Source organism: Ornithorhynchus anatinus, chromosome 4, assembly GCF_004115215.2.
Source record: "Ornithorhynchus anatinus isolate Pmale09 chromosome 4, mOrnAna1.pri.v4, whole genome shotgun sequence".
NCBI lineage: Eukaryota > Metazoa > Chordata > Mammalia > Monotremata > Ornithorhynchidae > Ornithorhynchus > Ornithorhynchus anatinus.
Window position 1 is genome coordinate 119493669 of NC_041731.1, and position 23884 is coordinate 119517552.

General features: G+C 42.5%; 1 protein-coding gene and 1 non-coding gene across 10 annotated transcripts in view; both read left to right on the forward strand.

Annotated features, from left to right (window-relative positions):
- LDB2 (LIM domain binding 2) overlaps positions 1-23884 on the forward strand; it is a 497394-nt gene that overhangs the window by 411692 nt on the left and 61818 nt on the right. For all 9 annotated transcript variants that reach the window (XM_029063421.2, XM_007664296.3, XM_007664285.4 and 6 more), the window contains 2 exons: positions 5591-5713; positions 7134-7217. In XM_029063421.2, the coding sequence (XP_028919254.1) occupies positions 5591-5713; positions 7134-7217 (207 nt within the window). The remainder of the gene's footprint in view (positions 1-5590; positions 5714-7133; positions 7218-23884) is intronic.
- Positions 11051-11186, forward strand: LOC114811794. The gene has a single exon (XR_003759490.1). It is a non-coding gene; the product is annotated as a small nucleolar RNA SNORA7 (small nucleolar RNA).

Below are 23884 nucleotides of genomic sequence, written 5' to 3' on the forward strand. Positions count from 1 at the left end.
GCAGCATAGCGTAGTGAATAGGGCGTGGGCCTGGGATTCAGAAAGTCACGGGTCCTTATCCCGGCTCCGCCACTTATCTACCGTGTGACCTTAGTTAAGTCACTTCACTTCTCTGGCCTCAGTTACCTCATCTCTAAAATAGGGATTGAGATTCTGAGCCCCACGTGGGTCGTGCACTGTGTCCAACCCGATTTGCTAGTATCCATCCCAGCACTTAATACAGTACCTGGCACGTAGTAACACTGTAACAAATACCTCAATTGTCATTATTATCATTATGGTTATCAAGCTTGCTCTAGGAAAATTTAGGCCAATTCAAATTTTTCTTCCAAAGTTTCCCTTCAGAAACCATATTCATCCTAAGAAAATAAAGCCACTGATTTGCTGTACTTTATTACAACTTTTGCCAAGTAGCATTAGGATGAAACATAAAATAAAAATATCTCTTTCTGGAAAAATATATCCTAATGTAATATTACTCTGGAAACTAATTATGCACATTTATTTTTAAGAAATTTGACAATTCCACTTGCTTTAAGATGGTTATACTATTCCAGGGAGAAAACTTCAAATTATTATTTTGTCCTTGATAGATCTAAAAAGAAATCTCCTTCCTTCAGTAAGAGTATTACTGGGGATAAGCACAACACAGGTGCTCTTTCAGAGCCTAGAATAATATTCTAGTGTCTATTATGTCATTTTAAAATAGAGCTTGGAAAAAAGCTCAGTAAATTTGAGCAGTGATAATTTCCTAGCCTTTATAAGTATCCTGACATCAGTAGGCAAGTACTTCATCACATTGTTCTGATTAACACTATCAATAAATGATAATTCCCTGACTAGCTTTTGACCCAACAGATCCCAACAGCTCTTACAAATACTCGGTCAACTGGTGAGTCCAGAATCCACAGCAACCTTAATCCACAGTAATCCATTTAATAGCTTTCTGGTGTATATTATGTGTTTTAGGATTTTCTGATTACATTAAAATGATTATTGGATAAATAAGCATTTGGTTTTAAAACTATATTGAAATATTTACTTGAAATAAATGTCAGTTTGGGGGAAAATGAGAAATAAAACAACATAGAAATAAAAAAAACCATGGGAAATAAAAAGCATATGAATCATCACGGGGGCAGCTCAACTCATAAAAGAAAAAAACAAAATTGTTCTGTATTTGAAAGTGAAAAATCTCATCTGATGCTGAACTTAATTCTCTCTGGGGTGACTTTTTTTTTTAATTTTTACGTACTGAAGCAGGATTTAGAGCTCCTCTGGGGTTGTCCCAGGTTTATCATTTTTGCAGACATAGGTATTTGTGGTGGAATTTATAAAACCACGCTGCCTTCTTGCACATTATGTTTCTTGTTATTATTTATCTTGCCTTCAACTAAATTAATTTTACATAGCTCAGCACTGCAAGAAAATAGCATTAAGATGCATCCTCCAATTTCCCAATAAAAGCGTCCCCTTATTTATGTCTCTGACAGTGACTTAATCACCGTTAGTTAACAAGTATAATACTGTACAGTGGTTCAAAATATACTTCTGTCCCCATACTAAAAGATTGTATGATTTTACATCTACATCGCACATGCATGTGTTTGCCTAACCACTGTGAAATAACCCAGGTATAGCCAACTAAAGCAATTTTGGACAGGTCTGGGAATTAACCAACAGAAATGGTGTCCGAAGGTGAACAGGAGAGTGCTTTACGAAGTGTCCGTGAGGTTTAACGAAAGCAATGCTGAAGTTATTTACTTGAGTATTAACCTCACTCTCGTGCCACAAATAGCCGAAGGAAGGAAAGGGTTAAAAAGCTACTGGTTAGTTGGAGAAATGTTCTTTTTTTAGTTCTCTTGTTCCTGGCCTAGTCTCCAGCCAGCACGTGATATGCCGAGTGCCTGCCAGCCTCTTTCTTGTTGATCCTCCGGAGACCATCTGTGCTGGGGGGCAATGATTAGAGTGTGTCTGCTGGGATTACATCTTTTCTGTTGCCATGCCAACTAATCAGCTGATTTTGGTTACCACAGAAACAAAATGTCAGAGCTCACAGTACGGTAACATGAATTCAGCACAACAGAAAATGTTTTCTTAATTGGGGACCCTTTGGATTGGGGATTCTTTGTGAAAGGTGGCTTTAGCAAGAAAAAAGGCCAACTTTAGAGAAAAGCTACATTAATTGTATTGATTAAGAGCGATGCACAGAATTTCTCTGAAAGAAGAGAATTTTCTTTCCTTTTTGGGGGGCTAGGTGCATTCTACTATTTCAGTGTGAGGGTGTGGGTGCCTCTTGATTCTTGGTGTGTTTCTTGCTACGTCTATTTGGTAGCGAGTGCATACACACAAAAAATAACCCCTCCTCCCCACCAGAGTTCGATGTCCTCCAAAGATGCATAGGGTATGAAGGATCCTGTGAGATGTAACCAAGTAAAATGAATAGAGGCAAGAAAAGCAGCATGGCTTCATGGATAGAGCTGAGGCCAGGAGTAAGAAGGACCTGGGTTCTAATTCCGCTGCCACTTTTTCGTTGTGAGACCTTGAGCAAATCACTTCATCTCTCTGTGCTTCATTTGCTTCATCTGCAGAATGGAGGTCAGTATGTGAACCCCATGTGAGTCCTGGAAGTGTCCAACCTGATTAGTTTGTCTGTACCTGAGCACTTAGTACAGGGCCTGGCACATAATAAGTGCTGAACAAATACTATAAACAAATAAATAAATAAATAAGCAATGAAATCTTTGGCCTGAAGACAGCAGCCCGAGAAGCTCATCTTGTTTCACAGGAACCAGTCATTTAGAGAGAGAGAGAGAAAGAAAGACCAGGCCACAAATGACCTGTTGCTTGTTTCTAGTTCATGAACCCATAACATTTTGACTGCCCGAAGGATCTCAAAGCGAATGTCCCTCACGGTGTGGGTTTGGTAATTTAGAGCAGGTAAAGAACACAATTCTACTTGACCCTCCCCGTCCGGCTGAGTGACCCATCAGAATGACTGGCAATATATCACTCTAATTCAAAGTAAATCAGAACCTGTAACCTTCTGGGTTTGCAGTCCATAACAAGGAAGATCTGGATGCGATAATAAAGCAGCTCCGCATTTAACTCAGCTAATATTTGTTTAAACTTTCAGTAATCCCCTTTCTGTAAAATAGAGGATTATGCCATCCTGCTGCCTGGACGTTATAGTGTAAGGGCATTTTGCTAATTACTGCTTCCTACAGCCCCCACCCTTTTCTCAGCCCCCCTCGGGGCAGGTCCCTTCTGGCACACTAACACCCCGTGGGAATTGTGTGGCTTAATCCCTGCGCAACTCCTTGGAAAGCCCTGAGTAAATCATTTGCAATGCTAATGGAGCTCTGGGGATAAACCAGCCAGGTCACTGACCTGCTTCCCTCTCTTCAGGAGTGGGAGGATATCATCATTGCATAATACAAATAATGATAATGACTGTGATACTTGTTTTGTGCTTACTGTGTGCCAAGCGCTAGGGTATATAAAAGGTCAGCAGGTCCCACAAGTGGCTCACAGTGTAAGTAGGAGGGAGAGCAGGTATTGAATCCCAATTTTCCAGACGAGGAAACTGAGGCACAGGAAAGTTAAGTGACTTGCCCAAGGTCACCCAGCAGGTGTGTAGCAGAACCGGGATAAGAACCTAGGTCCCCTGATTCTGAGTCCTGTGCTCGTTCCACTAGGCCACGCGGACGAGGGAATTGAGGAACAAGAAAGTTAAGTGACTTGCCCAAGGTCCCCCACCAGGTTTTAGAGAAGCAGCGTGGCTCAGTGGAAAGAGCACGGGCTTTGGAGTCAGGGCTCATGAGTTCGAATCCCAGCTCTGCCACTTGTCGGCTTTGTGACTGTGGGCAAGTCACTTAACTTCTCTGTGCCTCAGTTCCCTCAACTGTAAAATGGGGATTAAGACTGTGAGCCCCATGTGGGACAACCTGATTCCCCTATGTCTACCCCAGCGCTTAGAACAGTGCTCGGCACATAGTAAGCGCTTAATAAATACCAACATTATTAACTGGGATTAGAACCCAGGTCCTCTGACTCCAGTCCCGTGCTCGTTCCACTAGGCCACGCTGCTTCCCTAGCACACTCACCCTTCACCGCCTGAGATTGCAGAAACTTGTCTTGGAAGACCAACCGGACTAGAAATAAGCTGCCCAGGAATTGGAATCCATTAAGAGAGTCTCACCTGTGATATCAACAATTATGGGGCAGTGGTCCTGGAAAGGCTATAGAGATGAGTCTCTTCCTATTTAATAATAATGGTATTGGTTAAGCACTTAACTACATGTCAGGCACTGTAGTAAACGTTGGGATGGATGCAAGCAGATCCAGTTGGACACAGCTCCTGTCCCACGTGGGGCTCACAGTCTCAATCCCCATTTTACAGATGAGGTAACTGAGGCCCAGAGAAGTGAAGTGACTTGCCCAAGGTCACACCATACAAGTGGCAGAATCGGGATTAGAACCCACCAACCTCTGACTCCCAGTCCTGTGCTCTATCCACTACTCCATGCTGCTTCTCTAAATTTTTGAAATGATTAGCCCTTCGGGCTGTGAAGAGCCAAACAAACAAGCTCCCAGAGTTTTACAAGGCGTTTTCCCCAAAATGATGCAGTGTTTGATTAAGATAAAAGTGCTCTTTTGTCCATTTGATCCTAGAAATTTTTGCCCAGAGAAGGCCCTTGGAATATAATAATAATGGTACTCATTAAGCGCTTGCTATGTGCCAAGCACTGATCTAATCGCTGGGATAGATACAAGATTATCAGATTGTCCCATGTGGGGCTCACAGTCTTACTCCCCATTTTACAGATGAGGTAACAAGGCACAGAGAAGTTAAGTGACTTGCCCAGAGTCACACAGCTGACAAGTGGCGGAGCCGGTATTAGAACTCACGACCTCTGACTCCCAAGCTTGGGCTCTTTCCACTAAGCCACGCTGCTTCTCCAATATCATATGAATATGTCATATGACTTATGATATATGACATATGAATATGACATAAGAGTTGCCAATTGAATGGGCTCCCTGCCGCCTTGAAGGACCATTCTTCTAGGCGTGACCACAACGGCTGCCGCTCAGTTCCTCTCCATTCAGGTGTCTGTTGACAGTCCAGTGGTTGCGTTGCCACCAATTATTGCATTTCTGTTTATCTTCCACCGGTTCCAATGTGAGACGATGAATTACTTGCCATGGCTTCAACCAGACCGATAGACACCCACCTCTTCAGGAAGTATTTTCCTCCTAGGACCCCTGGCTCAGTTTGGTATTCAGGTATTCAAAACAAAGCCATCCATTTCCAAGTTTTTATTGCTGTTAACTAGCAGTGGCAATTCAAAAGGAAAATGGGAATGACACATAAATAAAGTTTGAAGGGCATGACGCTATAAAAGCTGCACTGTAACAAGCTGTTTCTTCAAAGGAAGAAAACCCGAGAAATCCTTCAGTGCTTCACTAATGTCTTTTTCTTGGGATGATGAAATCTCCCCCCACTAATGACGAGCATTTTCGTATTTAATTTAATTTCACAGAGTGCATCTTGGAAAACCTTGTTGCTTTTGTTTTCCAATCCTAGGTATGCACAGAAGGACGCCTGATCTTGGAGTTTACCTTTGATGATCTCATGAGAATAAAAACATGGCACTTTACCATTAGACAATACCGAGAATTAGTCCCTCGCAGCATTCTAGCCATGCATGTAAGTAATCCTTTCTCACTGGAGCTAAGATTGTCTCCTTTAGGATTCCAGTACTTTTCACACCTAATACAATTAGCTGTAAATATTTAGTTTCTCTGGCCACTACTTTAATCTGAGAGCCCTTATTTTCACTCTACTTTGCTTCGTTGTTGGTGTTCTAAGCCTCTATTATAATTGTCTATTATTTTAAACTCAGAATCAATGTTACCTCAGTAAACATTTTAAGATATTTTTCTCTGTGTCCCAGGTTGTCGTTATCATTCATGGTCTTGTAGGGAAAATAAACATGTTCTCGATAAGTGAAAAATTGAAAAAAATGAAATTGTGGAGTGGAAGCATCTAGAAGGAAAAATACACCTACAAATTCAATATGGAGTTGGGATTTTAAAGGTTCTCTTTATCCAACAACCCTGATGCCACTTGATTCCCTCGTGTACCCTCAGTGGTGGAGATCACAGACCTCAGAGGAGGGGTTTGAAACTGAAGCTGAGCTCTGCTTTCATTTTTCTCTGCCTTTCAATCCCTATCTCCCCCCCCCCCCCCCCCCCCCCGACCTCCTTAGGGAAAGGAAGCTTCCAGTTTGAAAAACAGATCTGAAAGAGACGGGAAAATTTCTAGCACAGTTTTACATGTTTAGACAACATTATGTTTGTGCTAGTAGAGACCCACGCACATAGTAAAGTGGTGGATTGTTTCCCTCCAGGTAGAATTTGGGCCAAGCTTCTGATTTTTGCATCCCTTCTTTAAAAACATTTGGCAATTTAAATCAAAAGGATGTGGGGTTTCCCATCTGTGACTTCCCTCAGCTCTTTGAGAAATTAAAGCAGTTGACAACATTCACTGAGTCATATTTATTGAGCACTTACTGTGTGCAGAATAGTCCCAAGCTTGGTTTGGTGGGTTGGGACTCTGAACCTTCAGGTGTTCAGGGACAGGGGCCATAGCTTTCAAATTCAACCCTCGACTCAAAGGCGTTAAACAAAACTCAACCCTCAAGGGAACCCGGACTGGTCAGGAAACAGGGTTATGCACAAATTGAAAGCACATCATCTCGGTCACTGTTGCATATGGTAACATCCATTAGTTGCCCAGACTTTAATGACCCTGGTCATGAACATGTCAGGGCAAGAATGTTCCATTTAGGCCAGATCCCATCCTCCTTGGTCACACGGTGAAGCAGAATTAAAGTAAGCTGAACATTTGCGTGCATTAGGCCTGCAGGATTGACTCTAATTGCTCCTTGAGTTTCTCTTAAACATGCTTCTCTGATGAATTTGGTCATCTCCCCTGACCTTCAGTAAACATGAAGTGCTAAAACCATGCTTTGCCTCCCATTTCCAAAGAATAATGTAAAATGTCTGACCATGAGCATGATTTCCTTAAGAATGTCCAAGTGAAAAAGGGTTTTTCTTCGGTGCAGGCACAAGACCCTCAGGTGCTAGAGCAGCTGTCCAAAAACATCACCCGAATGGGTCTGACCAACTTCACCCTCAACTACCTCAGGGTAAGACTGCTTGTACTTGCCAATTACTGCAAATCATATTTAAAAGGTTACATGTATCTCGTAGCCAAGGAGACAGAAGCAGGGCGTGTGCCAGACAGGTAAGGTAGAGAAATATTGTTTTTTTCAGCAAGGGATGATAATTACAAAACACAATCCTGGATGAGGATGTGCTGAGCCTTATTTCCATGTGTGTATGACTCCTTGAGTTAATTATTCAAAAGGTATAAGATTTTTCTCAGGGAAAAAAAATATAGATATATATATAAATATATATACATATATTCACATTGTTTCCTTTTGGTTTTCTCAGGATCTTGATTCATTGTTATTGAATTCTTGACAACTGTTTCTATTCAGAAATCTATGTGCCCTAAACTGAGGAATAGGTTTCAGAGGAAAGTAGGGTATTGTTTAGTGCATAAAAACAAAGCTGAAGTGTCTTTGTTTAGCCCTGTAACATATATATTTTCACTGGCTTTACATAGTAATCGTACCTCAAATTTTGAACTCCACTTCTGACTGTTTACCAAAGGATTATTTTCTATACTATGCATTTCATACACAATTCGTGGTCTCAAAATTTGGTGTGTGTGTGTTTGTGTATTGTTTGTGTGTCGGGGAGAGTGTCTTGCATCTCATTGGTTTTTAGCATGAAATTACAGACAAATGGGAAGGGGTTTGATTTCAGTTACAGAATCACTCTGGTCCTCCAAGTTCAACATTGAGCCTCTAAATGAAGACCTCGGCTAAGTTCCACATCCTTTTTCCTTTGGGATCCTGAATTCTTTCCTCATCCTTGTACTACATTGGCTAGGATTTTTCCTTTCAATAATGCATTTACTCAAATTGCTTTTTGACCCTTGGAGTGCAGTCAGTTTGTGAGCTTATTTTTATTTTCGGCAAGTATTCCCCAGTGGAAGACTAGAGAGTGCACATTGAAATGCTTCCTCTTGAAAGTTTCCATTTTAAAGTAAAATAGACGCCAATATCCTTGTCTTTTACGTTTGAGAATGAGCCTGCTGACGGTTGTGCTATCCATGGAGACTGTGACTGGAACCCATGGTTATGGACAGTTAAACTGGGGGGAACATCGAATGAGGGCTGGGAGACTGCACGATAAGCAGGCTCATGATTCGGTTAGTTATGGGAGCATGAGATCCTGAAAAAATACTCCCTCGAGAAGAAAACAACATTTCTAGAAAAGCCTCCAGGAAGCAAGGCATTATGCCTCGGTAGCTAAACCAGACTGGAAACTCTAGGCTTGGGAAAATCTAAGCCATCAATCACAAATCTGCCCCTAGGACTAGTTTACCATGGGCATCAGTTAGCTATCTTGAGCTTCAAAGTCTTTCTCTTTGAAGTGAGAGAAGCTGCACAGTGTTGCTGGGAAGGTAAAGTACTTTGCAAGTAGGAAACACATATTTTCTTTACATCGCAGTCTTTTCCTCCCTGGGAACAGAGTCAGCCTGAGGCATTTAATCGCTAGATGTAATGTGGTCTTAAGCTTCTCCCTCCTGACCTCTGCCATAGTCTAGCAAACTTCACCACCCTCTTCCTTCTCTCCCTGCCCAGCGTGTCTAGATCTGGCTGCCAAGCTCATTCTGCTTGACTTCCCCAATCCGGTTCAGACCGGCCTCTACGGGGGAAAATATCAGGTGTTGTGTTCCAGTATAGCTCCCTTAGTACTAGCCATGATTGCACTGGGAGCTGGCTCGTCTCTGCCATGGCCTGTCCAGTTTTCCCTCTGAGAATTGCCAAGATGAGGCACTTTAGACAGGGTTCAGGACAGACTGAGCATCAGTGATAAAGGGCAGCCTGAAACGTCGGTTTCCTCAGTTTTTAACACGGGTACTGATGAAAAATTTTTGTGGTCAAAGTTCATTCTCCCTCCTGTTGTCCCAAGTTCCTCTTGATGTAAGGTCATCATCAGGATGGTTTAAATAAAGAGACAATTAGGGTCTGAAATGAGTCCCCAATATAAACTAAGAACAGGTTGGACAGGTGTGCTGGAGCAAATCAATTCAAGGCCTCGTATGTCAGGGGAAGAATTTTAAAATCAATACTTCACTTCATGGGAAGATTGGGTAAAGATTTTCAAATAGTCCAGGCTGCTGCATTCAGAATAAGCAGAGTCTTCAATACAGTGCAATTAAGCTCTCTAGAAAATAAACAATTACGATAATCCAGTTTCATCAAAACAAGTACATTGATTCCTAAGGCATTCCATAGCAGGTGATCAGCAAAATCCCTTCAAAAGGAGGCCCAAGACATTACCCATCAAAAAAAAAAACACCCTAAGTAAAACAGAGTGTTGAATACCAATAAGGTGGGAAGTGTTAACAGAAGTCAGGGTGGGAACCTTGCTGAACCTGAAATTTTTGATCAGATTCTATCCATGTTTAACTATTCATTGGCCCTGCCATTTTCCCAAAATATCATGGTCACTGTGGCATCATAGAGGTGAAAATACTTTCACCGCATGGCCTAGCAGGGAGAGCATGGGTCTGGACATCAGAAGGGTTCTAATCCCAGCTCTGCCACTTGTCTGCTGTGTGACTTTAGGCAAGTCACTTTGCTTCTCTGCGCCTCAGTTACCTCATCTATAAAATGGGAATTAAAACTGTGAGCCCCATACGGGACTGGGACTGTGTCCAACTTAATCATCTTATATCTACCCCAGTGCTTAATACAGTGCCTGCCACATAGTAAGCGCTCAACAAATACTATTCATTCATTCATAATCCTGCTGGCTGGGATTGACCGATGCCGGAATCTCTTTCATTAAGGTGAAACGTCTCTTCCAACAGAAGACGATGAACTCTGTGATCTTCTCTGTTAATCAGTCAATAATATTCATTGAATTATCACTCTGTGCTAAACACTTAGGGAAGTGTGATTGAGTAAGTAGACATGATCCTTGCCCTCAGAGAGCTTGCAATCTAATGGGAGAGACAGACATCAAAATAAATCACAAGTCATGGCAGCAGCAGAGTTTAAAGATGTGTAAATAAGTGTTACCTGAAGGAGAGGCGGGAGAGAGTACCCTACTGCGTAGGTGATGTGGAAGTGTTGAAGAGGCAGTAGAGGGGAAATAGAAGGGCAGGAGAGGTGTCCATTCATCTTAAGGCTAAGGTGACCATTCATCCAGATCATACACCAAAAAGTCCAGTTTTCAACTGGCCAGCCCACCCCCGTAGGACACAGATACAGCATCGGGTACCTTTACGTCCATTGTTTTCATTGGAAGCATCCAGTCTCTCTGGCACTTGCCACTGAATCCCATTCTCAGGAGGTGCTCAGTAAATACCATTGATCAGGGGGTTGAACGATGGACACAAGACAATGGATACATCACCTTCATTCCCCCTGGGCAAACAATGGAGTGAACCCTGGGTCAGAAAGTCATCGACACTTGGTGACTGGGTTCCAGAAACTGCTAAGCTGACCCATGTTTGAGATCAAACAATCCATCAGTGGAATTTGCTAAGCACTTACTGTGTGCAGAGTGCTGTACATAATGCTCTGGAGGAAATGTGATTTTTAAAAGGGCTTTGAAGATGATGCCCTCCCATTGTTAATTATTCATTGAATTGTACTTTAATCGTATTTATTGAGCGCTTACTGTGTGCAGAGCACTGTACTTATTATCTTATTACCTTTTAGCTAGTACTGTAATGATGAATTCGGGCACAGAGCATGTGGAGTAAAGTCATTGGGCAGAATTATCTTCTTTGGATTCCAAAAGACTGCTAAATGGAGAAAACATTGTCTCTTTCCCCACCGTGAGTCTTTCTGACTTTGATCTGGATTTGGGGAAGAAAAACTGCTGGGGGCCCCTCTCGGGATTGCACCTGGAGAGTTTCCAGTACTCTACCAGTCTCGGCTATGGGAGGGAGTCAAGCAGAGGCCTACCCATTCCATTCTTAGCTTGGGCAGTGACTAACGAGTGGCAGGCAATCTGCTACAGGTCAAACTCACCCATGCTGGGTTGGGTGGCATGGGAGAGAGTGGAGGGCCGAGACTCAAGTTTATTGCATGGAAGGAGGCAATGGTAAACCACTTCCATATTTTTACCACAAAAACTCTATGGATCCACTATCAGAATGATTGCAGATGGAGGTGGGGGATTCTGGGAGGGATGTGTCCATGACGTCTCTATGGGTCAGAGACAATTCGACAGCATTAGGCAAGACAAGACCTCTGGGGATCCACTGGAAACACAACTTCTTTGTGTGTCTCCCATCCATGTTGTCTCTGCACCTAGATCTGTGCCATTTGGTTACTTCGTATTCACCCGTCCTTAGCCCCACAGCACCTATGTATTCATCTAATTATGATGTTTGTTTTATGGTACTTGTTAAATGCTTACTATGTGTCAAACGCTAAGCACTGGGGTAGGTACAAGTCAGTGAGGTCAGATACAGTCCCTGTCCGGTATGGGGCTCATAGTCTTCAGAAGGACGGAAAACAAGTATTGAATCCCCATTTTACAGTTGAGAAAACTGGCACAGAGAAGTTAAGTGACTTGTCCAAGGTCATACATCAAGCAATTGGCAGAGTCAGGATTAGAACCCAGGTCCTCTGATTTCTAGGCCCGTGCTCTTTCCACTAGGCACTATGTGCCAAGAACCGTACTGTACTGCACTGTAGATAAGCAGGTCCTACATGGAGCTCATAGTCTAAATAAGAGGGTGAACTGGAATTGAATCTCCATTTCTCAGTTGAGGTAACTGGGGCACAGAGAAGTTAAGTGCCTTGCCAAAGGTCACACAGCGGGCACGTGGCAGAGCTGGGTTTAGTAACTGTGTCCTCTGACTCCCGGGCCCATCTTCCTTCCATTGGACCACATCACTTCCCCTATTATTTAGTTATATTAAAGTCTGTCTCCCCCTCTAGGCTGTAAGCTCTACCAATTCTAGACTTTAAGCTCTATGTAACTATTAATTCTGTTGTACTGTACTCTCCCAAACAGTACAGTGCTCTGCACATAGTAAGTGTTCAGTAAATTCCACTGATTGATCGATTGATCTGAAGCATGGGACTACCCTAGGGTCAGTATAATGGCTTCTGAAACACACTCAGCCAGTGTCAATGATTGTCAGACCCAAGGGTCGTTCCATCATTCATTCATTCATTCAGTCATATTTATTGAGCACTTACTGTGTGTAGAGCACTGTACTAAATGCTTGGTAAGTACAATTTAGCAACAAAGAGCGATAATCCCTGTCCACAACGGGCTCACAGTCAAGAAGCGGGGAGACAGACATCAAAACAAGTAAACAGGCATCAATGTAAATAGAATTATAGATATATACATCTCATTAGTAAAATAAATAGAATTATAAATATTTACATATATACACACAAGTGCTCTGGGGCAGAGGGGGGGGGGTAGAGAAGAGGGAGCGAGTGGGGCTGATGGAGATGGGAGGGGGTATGGGGAGAGGAGGAACAGCGTGGTTTAGTGGCAAGAGCCCGGGCTTGGGAGTCAGAGGTTCTAATCCCGGCTCTGCCACTTGTCAGCTGTGTGACTTTGGGCAAGTCACTTCACTTCTCTCTGGCTCAGTTACCTCATCTGTAAAATGGGATTAAGACCGTGAGCCCCACATGGGACAACCTGATTACCTTGTATCTACCCCAGTGCTTAGAACAGTGCTTGGCACATAGTAAGCACTTAACAAATACCATAATTATTATTATCATTATTATTATTATTCGTATATATGTACATTTGCCCAGGAGAAGTGAAGGTGATGCGTCCATTGGCTCTTGCCCATCATTCAACCCCCTGATCAATGCTATTTATTGAGCTCTTCCTGATAGTAGGATTCAGTGGCAGGTACCAGAGAGGCTGGAGCTTCCGAATAAAAACATTGGATGTAATGGTACCCAGTCCTCTATCTGTGGCCAACAGAGGGTGGACTGGCCAGCTGAAAACTGGACTTTTTCGGTGTGAGATCTGGTTGAATGGTCAGCTTAACCTTAAGATGAATGGCTTAAGGCTTCTCATGCTTGCTGACCCTCGCAGGGCCTGCCCTAGGGCAGACTGCCCAGGCAAGCTGCCAAAACAGATGGTTCACTCTTACTCCCTCCTATCATCCCCAAGCTGGGCTAAATTCAATCTGGTTGGCTGTGACTTCCAAACATCCAGCAATGAGGGCAGTGGTGTTCTCAGTGCTTCACTCACACCCGGCTCTGCCACCTGTCTCTTATGTGACCTTGGATAAGTCACTTTACTTCTCTGCGCCTCATCTGGAAAATGGGGGTTGAGACTGCGAGCCATACATGAGACAGGGACTATGTCCAACCTGCTGTGCTCGTATCTACCCCAGCACTTAGTACAAGTGCCTGGCACATGGTAAGCGCTTGACAAATACCATAATTATTATTATTATCATTATCGGCTTTCTGTTGGCATGATGGACAGGAGAAGTGTTGGGAGGATCAGAGAAGAGAAAGCAAGCATGGCTGCCCACTTACAAAAATGCCATTTGTTAAGCACTTACTATTTGTCAGGCACTGTATTAAGTGCTGTGATAGATACCAGCTAGTCGGTTGGGCACAGTCCATGACACTTGTGGGGCTTCCAGTCTTAATCCTCCTTTTTCAGATGAGGTAAACGAGACACAGAGAAGTGAAGTGACTTGCCTAAGGTCACCCAGAAGATATGTGGTGGATCCAGGATGAGGAATCAGGTTTTCCTGGCTCCAAGGCCTGTCCTCTTTCCACCAGGCCACACTGCTTCCATTTCCAGGTCAAGGTTTGTTGAGGGGGGAGAAGGAGTGGCTTGAAAACAGCCGCCCTAGGAACACCCCACCAAGAGTGAATGTGTAAACATTCAATCGGACAAGCAGGGGACCCACAGACAAAAACATGAACCCGTGCTCTTTCACTGAATTTGCTTGATGGATCTGAATCTGAACACACATTTGAGCCCTGAAAGGCTTTGTCTTTCAACTGCTTTCAGTCCGAAACATGCTTTTTAAGGGCAATCTTTGCTCTTGTTCCAGTAACGGCAAGCAGAGTGCTTAGCTCTGTTCAGACGTGGAACTCATGATGGGAGCTCACATTAGCCCATACACTTAGGAATCCATTTCCTCCTTTTCTAATTATTTTCTTCTGTAACTTTGAAATGAAAACTCCTGATTCAGAATAGTGAAATCATGCCATGAAAAGCCTTTCCCTAAATGCAGTCATTTCAGTTTCGAACTCTGCATTTGAAACTATTTTGCTGAAATGTTTACTTGGTTCCATAATTAGTATTTTTATGTGTTTTTAAATAATAAGTGTTTAAACTTGAAGAAAGAAATGAATTCCATTTTTCTTCTACTTGCAATCAAGGAGAAGGGAGAGAGGATGTCTTAATAAACACAAGCGTAAAAGTCAGCTTTGGATAGGATTTGTCATTTTTATTTTCAGTGTTTGGCTCAGTGGGTGTGTTGGGCTGGAGCCCATTCAAGCCAGAATTGAAAATTTGATTTTGAATAAGATCAAAATGCAATGGAGCCAATGTAAGTCATGTTGGACACCCCAAGATATGTTGGAAAACCCCCTCAACCTCGTCATGATCTGAAATGTGGCGAAATATGTGACTACAGAAAAGCTCTGGACATTTGTGGCAATAAGAGTGAGCACAGTGGGATAATAGTAAAAGTAACTGGGGTATTTGTTAAACATTTACTCTGTGCCAGCCATGGTACTAAGAGCTGGGGTAGATATAAGGAAATTGGGTTGTGTACAGTCCTTGTCACACATAGGGCTCACAGTCTTTATCCCCATTTTATAGATGAGGGAACTGAGACCCAGAGAAGTAAAATGACTTATCCAAGATCACACAAGAGACGGTGGAGGAGGCAGGATTAGAACCCTGGTCCTTCTGACTCCCAGGCCTGTGCTCTATCCCCTAAGCCTCACTGCTTCCAGAAGACTTTTCAGGGTGATCAAGGGATACATGGTTTCAAAGGCGTGTCATCAGAATGTCCAGAAGATATCATTTCCATTTCTATCACTGTTTTACCCACCTTTTCCCTTGTTCACTATCAGTTAGAAAGGTCAACCAGAGATCCTTAAATTTTGAATTCTGTATAACAGTTCTAAATACTTTCCCTCAAAGCGGCAGGGACTTCTTTTAGAGTCTTGAAATATATTTTTTTTTTCATTTGGCAAATTGAGATTTCTTTCATCTAGATTTTTCATGTTTTTGTTTCGTTGGATGACTTCTTGGAGTCTGCACTCATGCGATCAATAGACTTCTCGATGATCTGAGAATTGCAGCAGAAAAATAGGTTATTAGCTATCTATCCCTTGACCAATAGCACTAAACTGTTAAGGGTTTGAATTAATGCTAGCTATTGTTTTTCATTTAATTTTCCCATGGAATGAAGAATTGAAAAATCTAATTTAAATAAGATCCTGTACAAAACCTACACGATTGCGACCATTAGCTTTGGAAAATCATCTCCATGCCATTTACATGAAATGCAGTGTGCCAGGGGAACTCTTTGTAACTTTAAGAACCATCCTGAAAGTTTCAAATGACTCGTAAGTCAGTTTTACGCTAGACTGTCAGCTCGTCCTTTAGACCGTAAGTTCGTTGTGACAGGGAATGTATTTACCAACTCTGTTGTATTGTACTTTCTCAAGTACTTCAAACAGAGCTTTGGACCCAGTAAGTGATCAATAAATATCACTGATCAATATTTCCAATTAATTTTAAATATCACTGAGTGATATTTCCACTGATTGATATTGGTATTTCCGGTTCCATTTCAGGGAACCGGAAACAGAAAAGTAGATTCTAAAAGATGGAAGGGAAATGTGGTAGCCCCCTTGGTGTTCAAGAGGAAGGCTTTTTCACCCATTTTTCCTTCCTTTTCTTATTTCTTTCCTCTCCTTTCCTTTGGATGCCTCTCCTCCCTCTCTGGATCTTTCTATCTGAAGAACCTATAAACTGTGTTCAACATTATGATACTTACTGTAGAGATGAAGAAAAGTAGAAAGTTCTCTTAAGTAGGGTTCTTCCACAATTCTTTACCAGGTCAAAGTGATACTATTAGAGATAATAAATATAATGATTATGCTATTTGTTAAGCATTTACTACATGCCACACATGTTCTAAGTGCTGGTAGCTACAAGGTAATCAGGTTGTCCCTCGTCGGGCTCACAGTTTTAATCCCCATTTTACAGATAAGGTAACTGAGGCAGAGAGAAGTTAAGTGGCTTGCCCACGGTCACACAGGAGACAGGTGTCGGGGCCGGGATTAGAACCCACATCCTCTGACTCCCAAGCCCATTTTCTTGCCCCAAGGCCAGAGATGGCAGAGGAGAAGAACCAAAGGTGTCAAAACTCTAGACCCAGTCTTTCAGACTCCAGGGTATTTCCAGCCTAACTACTACTTCTCCAATCTTTCCAATTGGGATTGGAGGCGAGATTGATTATAGCACATCCGAGGTGTGACTTTTTCCCAAAACAGGAGAGATGTATTCCTTCCCATTTGCAGAATTAAAAGCCACTCCCCTTACAGCACTTTTATCATGATTTTCTTTTCATGTTTCTAATGATTGTGTGTTGTCCTCATGGTCATCCCTCCTAGAACAGTGGTGTGGCCTAGAGAATGAAGCACGGACCTGGGAGTCAGAGGATCTGAGTTCTAATCCCGGCTCCGCCACTTGTCTGCTGAGTGACTTCGGACAATTCAGTTAACTTCTCTGTGCCTCAGTTACTTCATCTGCTAAATGGGGATTAATACTGTGAGCCCCGTGTGGGGCATAGATTGGGTGCAACATGATTAGCTTGTATCTACCCTAGAGCTTAGTACTGTGCCTGGCACTTAGTAAGCACTTAAATATTATAAAAATAAAAAGCACAAGTAGTAGTAATCATACTAGTATCAAATGCCTGATTGTGTTGTTCACGTGTAGTTCATTACTTTTGTTCTATGTGGGGAAAATTTACACCCATGGATGGGAATTAAGATGCCAGGGGCACACAATCTAGAAGTAATGTGAAGAGAAGTGCCTGGTGACAGACAAACAAGGAAAAGGGAAAGAATAGGAACAGAAAAACATCCTCCCTGACAAGGACAAAGATGAACAGGATAAGAATTAGGGGGCCGCAATGTGGAGGAGCAGAGATTCAGGGTCCTCATGGATCAGAGTGTGACACTCGCACCTCAGCCAACTGACCACCACGGCTGCGGCGGCCTTTCCGGGCTTCTAAATGTTGGTGCCGCTTCAGTCCTTCCCATTAGTGTCCAGGCAATCAGGAATGAGGTCAAGGAATGGCACAGAGAAATGTGGAAGTTGTGACCTAGTTTGGCCGTTCAGTAGGATGGACTGTTGACTTTGCCTGCTGCGACTTGACTCCGTGCTGCTGGCCTAAACAGGCCAGGTGTGAAGTCTTGGGTCATAAGGTCCCACAAGGCAAAATAAAAAGTCTTATGCTTAATGTACAACCTAAGCCCATAGTACTGAACTTTCTACCTGTTGACAGAATGGCTTCAAAAACGTACACTGTTTCCCACTGAAGATAGGGGAAAGACTATGACTAATAATAATAATGATAATGATTGCTATTATTATTATTATACTTGAGTGCTTACTATGTACCAACCACTGTTCTAAGTGCTGGGGTAGATACAGGTAATTAGGTTGGACCCAGTTCCTGTCCCACAAGGGGCTCACAATCTTAATACTCATTTTACAGATAATGTAAGTGAGGCACAGAGAAGTGACTTGTCCAAGGCCACATAGCAGACGTGTGGTGGAGTCAGGATTAGAACCCACGTCCTTCTGATTCCCGGGTCCATTCTCTTTCCACTAAGCCACACTGCTTCTAGGAGACTAGAGGGAGAGGGGCAGGGGAAAAAGATGCCAGTTGATTAAAACAATAGGATGAACACAAGGGAGTTGTAAGGGGATGAGTCAGGGATCACTTTGAAGATCCTTTCAATTGAAGAGACACCACATGGACAGAATGTGAACATCCATGATGTTAATAATAATAATAATAATAATGATGGTATTTGTTGAGCGCTTATTATGTGCCAAGCAAGCACTGTTCTAAGCGCTGGGGTAGATACAAGGTAATCAAGTTGTCCCTCGTGAGGCTCATTTTAATCCCCTTTTTAATCCCATATATCCCCATTTTATAGATGAGATAATTGAGTTACAGAGACGTTGTGACTTGCCCAAATCCACACAACTGACAAATGGCGGAGCTGGGATGAAAACCCATGACCTCTGACTCGCAAGCCCGGGCTCTCTCTCCTCAGTTTCTTACCCATTTCAATGAATGCAAGGAGTTGCCTATGTTGGTATTTATTTTTAAAGGCAACAGTAATCACTCATGAAATAAAACCAAGAGTTTTTCTTCTATGCTGTTGGGATATTTGGAGCCAAGTAGAGTAGTCCCAGTCAAGAGGTAACTATAATAGCAATACTAGAGCCAACCTAGTGCGTCCCTATCTCATCTGTCACATCAGTGACCCATTTCCTACAACCTCCCCCTAGCCTGGAACTCCCTTCCCCTCCATATAAGCCAGACCACTACTCTTCCCACCTTCAAAGCATTATTAAGGTCACATCTCCTCCAGGAGGCCTTCCCAGATGGAGCCCTCTTGTCTGTGTCCCAGCTCCCTCTCCTTTCTGTGCCATCTATGTATCCTTGGATCTGTGACCTTTGATCATTTGGTATTCGCCCCATCCTCAACCCCACAGCACTCCTATACCTATCTTTAAATTATATTTTACAAATTATTTATATTCATGACCGTTTCCCCCCCTAGACTGTAAGCTCATTATGGGCAAAGAACATGTCTGCTAACTCGGCTGTACCGTTCTCTCCCAAGAGCTTAATACAGTGTTCTGCACATAGTAAATGCTGAATGAATATAATTGATTGATTGATAGTTGTAGTAATAGTATTTTTTAAGCACTTCCTCTGTGCAGAACACAGTGCTAACCGTTGGGAGAGGATACACAGGTGGGAATTAGGCAAAGACCCTGTCCTTCTGGGGAACGCTCACAATCTAAGAAATGATTGCAGCAAAGCCTCTGAGGTGTTTGGCGACTTCTGTTTCAGTGATTTCAGCTCAGAACTCGGCGTAACCACCAGAAATTCAAATCCCTTCAGTTAGCTGCAGAAATAGTGCAAGGAACTCCAGACGGAAACAGATGGAAAACAAGATTCCTCTCGTTGTACACTGGGAAAGCAGGCCCTCCAGGCAAACTAGGTTTTAGTTTGTATCAATTTTGTAACAGTCCACCCCCTCCCCAATCCTCTTCATAAACAAATTTCTGTCCACTCTTCCCCAGCTTCCAAAACAGTTACATGTTCCAATTTGGTCACAGTCCAGCAGTCCTGAACTTTCAAAATTTACTCTTCTTTTCCCTTTGTTCTACTTTGAAGAGAGGAACCTTGCTTGCAGGCTTCCTTTGAAGTGTAGAAAGTGAAAAAGAGAAGTTTAGAGAGAGGAAAGAGGTCATTACTCACACACATCAATTAGGGTTATGGCTGAGTTTGACACCCCTGTGCCACACAATTGCGTGTACCTGATCGAGGGTGATTTTAGTGAGGGATGAGTACTTTGGGCTGCTTCTGCAGATTTAATATTCAAAATAACATCGGTGTCTTTGCTTGGGTGCCCAGGGCCATTCGCTATCCAGGATTTTTTTTTGTTATTTTAAATGCAAAATAGCAATGAGAAGTGAATAGGACTCTAGGGTTTCATCATACACATAGAGAAATACCACAAGGGAATGAATTAGAGACTCACTTTTTTTGTGCACAGTTCTGAGAGCTTTTATTGAGAAACAGGCTTACTGCCCCACAGAAATCATTGTCAGATGTGGATGTTTAAAAGCACCCAGGGTGCACGGCAGTTTCTGAGAACAACTAAAGAAGTTTAACCCAAAGGGAGGATGTTTTCCAATTGCTGAGCAGGACTTATGTCTGTGGAATCCATTATTGATAATCATAGAACTAATCCTGATCATTTACTCCTGAACATGATATTTAAATTTGAGATTTCTTGATCTTTTTCTTTGACTGCCTGAAGTTAGATAGCTGGGGCTGGTTAATTTCAATAGGAATGGAGATAGAACAATTTATTTTATTACAAAGGTATATGGTTCATTCAAGTTTTAACCAAATACATCGCATACGTTTTCTCCTATTAGAGGGCTTTTGTTCCCATAAAATCCAATTTTATCCAATTAATTTCCTTTTCTGCCTTTGGGCATTTTCAAGCCATGGAAATGACAATGTGTATAAACAAACAAAAAATGGTTTGTTTATTGTGTGTGGTTTTCTACTATGAGAAAATGGACTTGATTTAGACACGGATTTTAGTTCTTAGGTGAACCCAAAGGAACAACTGTCAGTTTTGAGAATCTGACTTAGGAAAAAGTCCTCAGGAATTTAAAATGAAAGTCAGGTTTTCAGCCGAAATCAGAAATTCTACCAAGTATTTGACGATTTACGTTTTTTTCAGAAAAATGGTTTTATTACACTAGCTAGTGAATTTCAACCCCAAAATGGCACATTTCTGTCCAACCCTGGCAAATCATTATTTGAACCAAAGTATGGGATGCTCTCAGTGATGTTGATAATAACACTAATAATAAAGCTATGATATTGGTTAAGTACACACTATGTGCCAAGTTGTATACACAGTGCTGGGTAGATACAAGACAATTAGCTTGGACACAGTCCCTGTCCTATATGGGGTTCACAATATAAAGGGGAGGGATACGGGTATGGAATACCCATTTTACAGATGAGGAAACTGAGACACAGAGAAGTTGTGATTCCCCTGAGTCACACAGCGGGCAAAGTGGTGAAACCTGGATTAGAACCCAAGTCCTCTTACTCCCAGACCTGTGCTCTTTCCTCTCAGCTATTCTGCTTCTCACTGCTTCTCCATAGGCACGGTCCCTTCTGTTGTATTGCCAATATTCTGCCATTCATTCATTCATTCATTCAATCATATTTATTGAGCGCTTACTAAGCATTTGGTAAGCACAATTTGGCAACAGACAGAGACCATCCCTACCCAACAACAGTCAGTGGAAAGAGCACGGGCTTGGGAGTCAGAGGTCATGAGTTCTAATCCTGCCTCTGCCACTTGTCAGCTGTGTGACCTTGGGCAAGTCACTTAACTTCTCTGTGCCTCAGTTATCTCATCTATAAAATGGGGATGAAGACTGTGAGCCCTATGTGGGACAACCTCATTACCTTGTATCTCCCCCAGGGCTTAGAACAGTGCTTGGCACATAGTAAGTGCTTAACAAATACCAATATCATTATTATTATTATTATTATTACAAATAATGTTTCCTGCATGTGGATTCAAAAGCAGAGAAAAAAATCACCTCCAGAAAATATAATTCTGGTTGCTGAAGCACAAAAGCTCTTCCGTTAATTTGTTTTTCAGGGAATAGGGGGTCTCTTGGGCATCCTTTTATCAATCAATGGATCGTATTTATTGAGCACTTGTGTGCAGAGCACTGTACTATCCACTTGGGAGAATACAACACTACAGAGTTAGTAAACAATTTCCCTGTCCTCAGCAAGCTTACAGTCTAGAGGAGGAGCTAGACATTAATATAAAGAAATAAAGTTTAGGTATATGCATTAGTGCTGTCTTGAATTTCCTTTGTACAGTGTAGGTAGTTGAGACACAGTAAGACTTGGGAGTATGGGAAGAAAACTGTTGATGTCCACCATATTCCTCTGAAATTCTGAATGTACATGTTATTTAGCAAGGCTGATTGGAGCTAGTTGTGTTACAACACCAGATGCCCATACATTTCAACATAGCAGCACTCACGAGAGGTTACATCTCTTTAGACTTAGAACTAGCCCTCAAAGTAGAACAGCCTATTGCTGTGAGTCAGAGCAACTGAACTAGCCAGGTACACAAGCAAGTCAAGATGCGGTCCATATTTGGGTAAGAATAGTGATGGTGTGCATACAACTCTAGACTGTAAGCTCATTGTGATCAGGAATGTGTCTGCCAACTCTGTCGTGTGGTACTCTCCCAAGCACTAAATACTGTGCTGTGTACATAATGAGTGCTCAATAAATACCACTGATGGAGTGAGTGATTGATCCAGCACTCACCAGGAACCAAGCTCTGTGTTAAGCGTCGGGTAGATGGGGTGTGACAAAACAATCAGATCAGAAGATAATCAGATCAAGCACAATATCTGCTCCACCTGAGGTGCTCTGACAAGGAGGGAGAACTGGTATTTCCTTTCATTTAACAGATGAGGAAACTGAGGCATAGAGATATTAAGCAGGCAAAGTGGCAGAGCAAGGACTAGATTCTGAGTGTCCTGACTTCTGGTCTTATGCTCTTTCCATTAGGCCTTGCTGGTGGAGACGGGGCTGGCTAGCTCCATTTTTAAATCAGTGCAGACGTAGTATCCAACCATATTGTTGCATGCTGAAGCAACGTGGTTTAGTGGATAGAGTACGGGCGTGGGAGTCAGAAGATCATGGGTTCTAATCTCGGCTCCGCCACTTGTCTGCTGCGTGTCCTTGAGTAAGTCACTTGACTTCTCTGGGCCTCAGTTACCTCATCTGTAAAATGGAGATTGAGACTGTGAGCCCACGTGGGACAGGGACTGTGTCTAACCTGATTTTCTTGTATCTACCTCGGTGCTTAGTACTGTGCCTGGCATACAGTAAGTGCTTAACAAATACCACAATTATCATCATTATTAATATTATTATTATTGTACTGTGGGAGGCAAAGTCACAAATAACTTTTTGACAAAATACCAGACCAGGTACAGACAGAAGTTTGAGAATGGTGTGGAAATGAAGAAGCACAGGAACACCCTGTTGCTCTTTCTAATTTGTTTTTTAGTCAATTCTTTTTCTCCCAGTTGCTTTCCTCTTTCCTGTGGGGTGTGGGGCACCATGAATCAGGGACTGGTTCAGAATTATTGCCTGAGTTTCTCATACTGTAAGTTCTTAAGAATGTCTAATAGAGTCTTCTGGGAGCAATTAGTGGAAGACTCAGGAAAGCCTAAAACAAGGGGTCTTACATAGAAGAAATTATCATCTTATCGATGCATAGCAGGGATAGTGTGTCCCTAGGCAATGGAGCTCACTGGGAGCAGGGGGGAAGGGAGGGGAAAGAGATAGCCATCTGGGCCCAATAGGGGGCAAAGTCATCCAGTTGACCTTTCTTCCTGCTTTTAGGACATCTCTACTTGGATATCTCACCAACCTCTCAAACCTAACACGTCCAAAACAAAACTCCTTATCCTCCCACATGAACCCCGTACTCCCCTGACTTTTGGGTCACTGTTGACGGCATCACCATCCTTCCTGTTTCACAAACCCGTAAACCTGGAGTTATCCTTCGTTCATTCATTCATTCATTCATTCATTCACTAGTATTTTCTGAGCACTTACTATGTGCAGAACACTGTACTAAGAGCTTGGAATGTACAATTCGGCAATAGATAGAGACAATCCCTGCCCAATGATGGGCTCATCCTCGACTCCTCTCACTCATTCAACCCGTATATTCAATCCATCCCTAAATCCTGTCGCTTTGACCTTCACAATGTCGCTAAAATCTGTTCTTTTCTCTCCATCCAAAGTGCTACCACATTAATCCATCATTGGCTTTAAAGCAGCCCACCACCT